The sequence below is a fragment of the Salvelinus fontinalis genome, chromosome 20 (genome assembly GCF_029448725.1).
Source record: "Salvelinus fontinalis isolate EN_2023a chromosome 20, ASM2944872v1, whole genome shotgun sequence".
NCBI classification, from domain to species: Eukaryota; Metazoa; Chordata; class Actinopteri; order Salmoniformes; family Salmonidae; genus Salvelinus; species Salvelinus fontinalis.
The window spans coordinates 28519797-28527887 of record NC_074684.1 but is presented as its reverse complement, the minus strand read 5'-3'; the positions used below and the strand labels follow the sequence as shown (position 1 = coordinate 28527887).

The window sequence follows — 8091 nt, the reverse complement described above, 5'->3', positions numbered from 1 at the left end:
GAGCTAGAACCTGGGCGACTGTGTGTTTCCGCTTTAGCAAAGTCGTCAGGCCTTGTCTGACAGACTCAACCAGCCAGGTACCATTCGTCTGGTTCTATACTACTCTATGTGCTGCAGCCAACTCCTGTACACTGGAGTTGTCATGCCATACAGTGGGACCAGGCTAAGGTACAATGGCTGGATGAGTGAAATGAGGAAGATACACGTGTTGTTCCCAGACTGAGATATATGTAAATATTTGAGATATAAAGTACAAGCAAATATTTGATGCATGCATGCAAACACACACGTACACACACAAGAAATGGCATTGTGGCGTTAATATGGATTTTCCCTCCTTAATCACACACATTATCACATACACTGTCCCAGATGACTGCTGTGTTTATCAATGTCTGCCAAGCTCAGGCCAGGGAATAAGAGGATATTCTCTTCTCTTCACACACAACTGACAAACCAAACATACTTCCAACAGGCTTAGAATATTTTATACGTATTGTTCTAAAAGATAATCTTCCTCAGCTATCACTTTTTGTGAATTGTGAAGTATTTGTGTAATCAAAACAAGCACATGAAGCACATAAAGGCTTCATAATTCAGAGGTCATGTTAACTGACTGATATTATCCTAAACCTGTGTTAACCTCAGACCTTATTTTCAACGTTTATCCCAAAATCCCATTCTTTCCCCATTCATTACCCCCATAGCAATGGCTGAACAAACCAGAGGTAACTCATTTCTGTTTTTTAGAACTACAAGATGGCGAGCTCTATTGTTGTCTCACAGTAACCCCTCAGCCTCCTTTATATTTGTACAATAGCACCCTCTAGTGGAATATTTGTGTATTGCCAGTCTTTGGTAACTAGATTAGAATTTCTAGAATCTAGTGGAATGACCGTGTATAACCAGTCTCGGTTGGTCACCCAATAGTTACAGAGCTGTTACTCTAACATATCATCTAAACCCCAAAATACATCATGATCCACTGCCTGTCTCAGTCTGGTGTATGAGTGCCACTCTGTCTGTCTATAGCTTCTTTGTTGCCGTAGTGAACTGTTCGTGAGTGTCACTGTGTCCGGCCGTGCTGACTGGGCAGTGGGATGACTGAGGGTTTGTTTGCAGTATAAGGCTGTCCTTGTGTAGTTTGGCTGGATGCTTTCACGGCACAGACCCCCATACGCTACGCAACGCTGAGTAACGATGAACTGTCTGTCTCACCATGGTACAACCACCCAGAACTACAGTGCCATAACAAAGTATGAATAAGCTTAGCCTAAAATGGCTGAATTGCCAATATGGTGTATAAAGTAAATATACAGTTACTTTTGGCTATTATAATTCATAGAGAAATCACTCCTACATTCTCCTATGAGACACTATATGTTCTATGGTAAGTGAATGGAGATCAGCAGGTCACGGTGTATGGTTTTCTAGCTATCTCTTAATGTTGACAGAGAGGTCATAGCTGTAGGTCATTCTGGACTAGAGAGAGAAGCCCACACTGACCTGACCTGGGATTGGCTGCATTGGGAGGTTAGCCAACAGAATGTCACCTCAAGCAGTTCTAGAAAAAGAAAACAGAAGTCTTTGTTAACCAATAAAGACAAAAGACAATCACGTGTCACTCACTCACAGACATAGTACCACCACATGAGCCAGAGAGAATCCACCACGGATCCTAGCTGACTGGCCAACATGACAGACAGATGAGCAAATACTGTAGTTAAAGCATAGTTAAGTATATTTATTAACAGTTTATCAAGGTGTTGTTACATAAAGTAGGTTGTAAAAAAGTGCTCAGAAAATACAAAAATAATAATAAATATGTGAATATCAAAAGAATGTTTAACATAAGTTCCTTTACAACAAGGGCAACTGTGCATTAGGCCAATGGACTAGTAAAAACAAATATGACATAGATTATACTCCCTTTACAAAATCTCAGCTACACCAATAGCCTGAAAAGATGTTCCAAATTACAAGTCACCAAGTGACCACAAGCCAGTAATGCTACACAGAGAAACAACACACCATGTTTAGGTCAGTACTCAACCAACTATTTAAACAAATGTTGTCTAAATTAAAACAAGTGAGTGACATGCTAGTAGTAGTGTATAAAGGAGGAAGGCTTCCTGTGTTCGAGTGCATTAAGGTTTAGGCTACTACTTGGCTCTGTGGTTTAGGCTAAAAAGAACACAGCCCTTCAGAGGCACCAGATAGATAGACACAAGGTTGGAATGTTAGGACCAGCCTCCAGTTAGGGGTAAGGCCACTGGAGACACATTGTTAAACGATACAGTACTACTACCGTACCACACTGTGCCTGTACTATAGGATTACAGAAAGGACAGTGGCACTGCACTGCCCACTGAAGGCTAGCCCTGTAGTCGGATCAGCTTCTGCTTCAACCGACTCAAACAAACTTCTTTGTCGCTACTCTGTCATTGTCTTTTGCTGTTTGTTGTCATAGTTCTTTGTAGTCTGGTATTAATGGCATGACAGAGGCGTGGGCTAAAGCAGTAGCAGGTCTGACTCCCAGGTTTATAGATGGCTCCTTCATATCCACAACCAAATGTGAGCTCAGAGAGTACTGCTGAGCGATTAGTGTTTTTACAGGTCGGTTCTGTTTCGGTTCGATATTTAAAAAAGAATCATGGTTTTCAATTTCGATTTCAATCATTTTTGCAAACATAAAATGCAATATGCATTATGTGGGTTGAATGCTGTAACACAGAATAAAACTATTAATAAAAGTCCCATGATGGTAGTGACTGCCCATCACTTATTAACCATCATTTATTCACATTACTTTATTCAAATATTTCAGTTGTGTATATTACATTTGTTTTATTTGATTCATTTATTTCAATTCCAAGTCATCATATCTATAGATCTGCTGCCTGACAAAATCACTATTTAAGTTGTTCTTAAAAAGTAAATAAGGCATACGTTTGACGGCTGAATACCAAGTGATTTCTACCAATATCAATCACTTAGATCATGTATTTTCAGGTAGAGATACCTCGCGAAGCAACAGCTGCTCTCCATCACCTCACAATCTCGCATTCTTCTCTCTTCTGTAGAAGCAGTAAAAGAAACAGACCGGACAAGCAGATGCGAAATGGATTATGGGTATTATAGTTAATTACCACGTTTTACACGCTAAACTATGTAGAATATTGGCCTGTTGGAAACTACACCGCCGTACTACATGGCACAGTTCAGTTTGGATCTGATTTATCTCTAGAGAAACTGTGCAATGTGCATACGAAATTTGAGTTAATCGTTCAGCACTATCAGAGAGACAGACCACAGAGCGCCTCCACCTCCTTGACAAATTAAAACAAAACAAATATGGACAACACAATCATCTCTCCAGAAGTCAGTTAGGTTGTTGTCGTGACAATGGCTGGGACCCTGATGGCAGTAGGCGTGGCCTTGGCCTCTTTCTCAACCTGATAGGTGTCCGTGGAGTGGGGGGTGGTAGCGGTTCCCTCTGGCTGATCCGTCATTGGTCCATGGATCTCCTCGTCCTGATTCTCGACAAAGTATTGCTCCGCCTCCTCTGATAACCGGTTGTCCTCATCCTCCTCTTCCTTCTGCGAAGAAAAGACAAGAAGTTGTTAATGGAATGCTCAAAAACACAAACATGTGAACCATCAATGCCCTTTAGGCATCCATTTCAAGTGAATGTGGCTCCGTATTAGTGATCTCATAACCTAAACCCCGGCAGATGTGGTGTGATCAACGTGAGACTAGTAATCTCATACTGATTTAAACAACTGTATAGAGGCCTACCTCTTACCTCATCCTGTAATACTCGCAGAGCAGTGGTATTCAAACTTTTTCAGCGGGGACCCCCATTTCTTTTCAAAGGAATTGTCTGTAGAGCTCAGAGACAAGATTGTGTCGAGGCACAGATCTGGGGAAGAGTACCATAAAATGTCTGCAGCATTGAAAGTCCAAAAACAGTGGCCTCCTGCATTCTTAAATGGAAGAAGTTTAGAACCACCAAGACTCTTCCTATAGCTGGCCACCCGGCCAAACTGAGCAATCGGGGGAGAAGGGCCTTGGTCAGGGAGGTGACCAAGAACCCGATGGTCACCCTGACAGAGCTCCAGAGTTTCTCTGTCGAGATGGGAGAACTTTCCAGAAGGACAACCATATCTGTAGCACTCCACCAATCAGGTTTCAATGCCAAGAGGAAACCTGGCACCATCCCTACGGTGAAGCATGGTGGTGGCAGCATCATCATGCTGTGGGGATGTTTTTCAGCAGCAGGGACTGGGAGACTAGTCAGGATCGAGGGAAAGATGAACAGAGCAAAGTACAGAGATCCTCGATGAAAACCTACTCCAGAGCACTCAGGACCTCAGACTGAGGTGAAGGTTCACCTTCCAACAGGACAACGACCCTAAGCACACAGCCAAGACAACGCAGGAGTGGCTTTGGGACAAGTCTCTGAATGTCCTTGAGTGGCCCAGCCAGAGCCCGGACTTGAACCCGAGAGAACATCTCTGGAGAGACCAGAAAATAGCTGTCCAGCGATGCTCCACATTCAACCTGACAGAGCTTGAGAGGATCTGCAGAGAAGAATGGGAGAAACTCTCCAAATACAGGTGTGCCAAGCTTGTAGCATCATACCCAAGAAGACTCGAGGTTGTAATCACTGCCAAAGGTGCTTCAACAAAGTACTGAGTAAAGGGTCTGAATACTTTTTTTGTCATTATGGGGTATTGTGTGTAGTTTGATAAGGTAAAAAAAACATTTAATCCATTTTAGAATAAGGCTGTAAAGTAACAAAATGTGGAAAAAGTCAAGGGGTCTGAATACTTTTCAAATGTGCTGTACATTGTCCCCATACAATAATCTGTACACTTAAATTTTAGCCCCCACCCACATAAGATATTTTTTTTTTATCCCATTGCAATTCCCCCGGGTGGCAACAGCAACTTTGAATACCACTGTCGTAGAGGAAGTTACTGGAGTGTTTTTGACCTGACGAAGATCTGTTTCAGCTTGAAACGTAGTCAATAAAGCAGTGAATTGAGAGCTTAAAGAATGTGCGGGCCTTCTTGTTCTTTAATAGTATTCTTTATTAGCCCAGCACCTATGTTTTTAAGGATGTGCGTATGACCACAAACTTTTCAATAGAAGTTACTGTAGTGCTCATAGAAATTATGAGACTACTGTAATCGCGCCCACCATCCGGCCCTCTCTGTCGAGACGTCTGATTTCCAAGGGACTTGGAATGGTACTTGACTGGAAGTCTATGGCAGGATTGGAAGAAACAACCGCTGGTTTTAATTGGCTGAGCTCGCAGTCTATCACCATCCAGCATTACCCTTAAAAACACCCCTCTGGATTTCCAAGTGCGAGCAGTACAAGTGATTTAGGCTAAACAAGGAAGTGAGTTTGGGAAATAGTATGCATTTTAGAAATAATTTACACATATAAACTTTATATGCCTGAACTCAATCAATTTGGCTTCCCAAAAATAACGTGGTCGCTGTGATAGAACATTACTTTTCATTTACATTTTTTCCTGCATTTTTCAAAGTCCCATCTAATACAGCTGCAGCGGGCTCTTTCTCCCACCCTTTCAATTCCCACTTGTTGCAGTGTTTCCAGGCTCTATATGCGGTAGCAGTTGACTGGGGATTAGGTTACTGTTACTACTACAACACTCTTATAGACACATGCAAAGCATCTATGCCCTTCTATAATTCTATACACTTTAGGCATCCCTTTCAAGACATAAGCCCTCTTAGTGATGGCCCTCTTAGTGATGGCCCTCTTAGTGATGGCCCTCTTAGTGATGGCCCTCATCTGCTTGTTGTGTACATACCTCCTTCCTCATCCTGTAATACTCGTCGATGGCGTACTGGTATTTGGCCGATGTGATTCCAAAGAGCGAGGCCATCCTCTCCCCGAGGTAGTCACAAGCTGAAAAACACATTCTGGAGTTTTACCAACAGCATAGTATTCAAGGCAGTATCAAGGTAATGTACGGCAGGAGAAGGCCATCAACCCTAGAGGTTTATAATACATATTGTCTCATGTCAGGCACCCACCTGAAACAGTGGAGGTAGCTGCTCTCCACATATGGAACCAGAAGTACGGGCCCCAGGTCAGCTTGTTCTGACACACACAAACATGGGTTATTACCAGGTTTTGGAACACATATTATAGGAAGTACAGACGTTAATCGTACATTTCAGTGAAATACACACAAACTAAAAACACGCACACACACTTCTATTTAACACACTACACACCCTCACCGCATCGACAGGGGGGGACAGTAGGTCCTTCTTCTCTGGTTCCTTGTCCTCCCCCTCCTCCTCGTCTGTACTGTACTCTTCCATGGTTTCTCCGCTAGAGAAATGGATGATCCTTCGTGGGGCTTTCTCTTCTTTCTGATCCCCCTTCTCCAGGTCTCCCAGCTCGACACTCTCAAAGTCCTTCCCTGTGCTGGGGCTCTGACACACACACACACACACACACACACACACACACACACACACAGCTTGTTGATGACAGGCTGCTGCTTACACACAATTTGATAATCAACCATTTCTATGTGCATCAATGTCCGAATTTTACATAGGCCTACCCGTAGCATGGCCTACGTTTTAATCGTCAGCATGAGACGATGACAGGCACGAAAACATAGATGCACTGAATTGTAGTAACGTTAACTAGCTAACGCTAGCAAGCTGGTCTGAAAACACGGATAATAAACACTTTTCATAATCTTGACCTGCCGAGCCTACCTTCTCTACGTCCATCGTTTGGCCCAAAGACACATTCACGTTGGTGAGATAAAGAGATATTTCGGCCATGGTGCCTCTTTCTTTGTATTCTCGGATGTTTAGCCTGCCCTACACACCCATGCTCGTGGGCATTTAAGCCCTGAACGATGCCCGACAGGCAGTTCTGTCTCCTACGCTGCGTGCCGCCCCCAAGAACACAGCAAATCGCATGCAATTAACACTGTAGCTAACTCGGCCAGTCTTGTAAGCAAACAAGCTAACTAGTTAGCTATGTAGTCTTGTTAGCAAACTAGCTTGTTATCTGTGCTGGTTGTTAGCTTGCATAACTGATTTGTGTATAATTATAAGAGACAGTTCATGTTTTGTGGATAATATTTACATTTACAGAGTGAGTGGCTGATCAGATTCAATTTCAGCCTTAGATATTGATCAGATTTAATAGCAGCTTCAGAGGCTGATAAGTCAGGATTCTGCCTAGATACCATAGGCAGCAAGACCACCTAGTTAACTAGCTAGCTCACAAGACTAGCCAAGTTTGCTGCTATGTTCCTTGAATGCGATTGGCTGGGGTCTTGGGGGTGACACGCAGCCTGGGAGACAGAGCTGCCTGTCAGGCATCGTTCAGGGCTTAAATGCGCCATCTCCTTCATCTTCAACAATATATTGCTGTTCGTACAATTGAGTGTGCATGTCGCCACCTACTGGCCAGGAACATAACAATGGCAGTGCATTTCTTGCCATCTGTTATCTTGACTTCAATTTGTTAGGTAGCTGTGTGGTTTTAGAGACCACCAGTAAGGTCATTCTTGTGTTTTGATACTGTGTTCATTCGCAGGCAAAATTTAAGAGTTTGCTTAATGTATATTCATGCTTTGTAGTATTGTGTACACTTTGCTTGTGACTCTTTTTATACTAGTTAATTGTGCTTTCGCCTGTGTGCTGTGCCATTGAGATACATTGAGAATTAAAACTGCTTGTGAAGACTGTACTGATTGTACTAGCCTCTTAGTGAAGAGCCACTGACAAGACCTGTGGATCTTTGTGGAATCCTGCCAGCCCCATAACCTGTTTCAACAGGGTGCAGGGTGATCCTGTAAGAGCATGGACATCTCCAAATTAGATATTTTTGTTGAAGCAGAAGTATCCTGGTCAGGGACAGAGGTTGTTTCTCTGTTGAAGCTAAGAAGTGACCATGGGAGGATATGACAGGGTTACGAGTTATGTGATCCCAGGGCACAATCCTGAGATAGAAAAATATATATATATTCCTGCAGGTAATTTTTTTTTTTTTTAAGAAAATGTATTAATCAGTGTA

At 42.8% G+C, this 8091-nt stretch overlaps 1 protein-coding gene across 2 annotated transcripts; it reads right to left on the bottom strand.

The window, feature by feature from the left end:
* Positions 1-1723: 1723 nt before the first annotated feature.
* Positions 1724-6941, bottom strand: LOC129817642 (protein FAM177A1-like). 2 transcript variants are annotated; one of them, XM_055873092.1, is made up of 5 exons: positions 6777-6941; positions 6285-6482; positions 6075-6141; positions 5849-5946; positions 1724-3599 (listed from the first exon to the last, which is right to left on the bottom strand). In XM_055873092.1, the coding sequence occupies exons 1-5, from the start codon at positions 6843-6845 to the stop codon at positions 3387-3389; spliced, it is 645 nt and encodes a 214-aa protein (XP_055729067.1). In that variant the 5' UTR covers positions 6846-6941; the 3' UTR covers positions 1724-3386. The 2 variants fall into 2 exon arrangements, with proteins under 2 accessions (XP_055729067.1, XP_055729066.1); XM_055873091.1 differs by having other exon boundaries at positions 6279-6482; positions 6777-6940.
* Positions 6942-8091: the final 1150 nt, after the last annotated feature.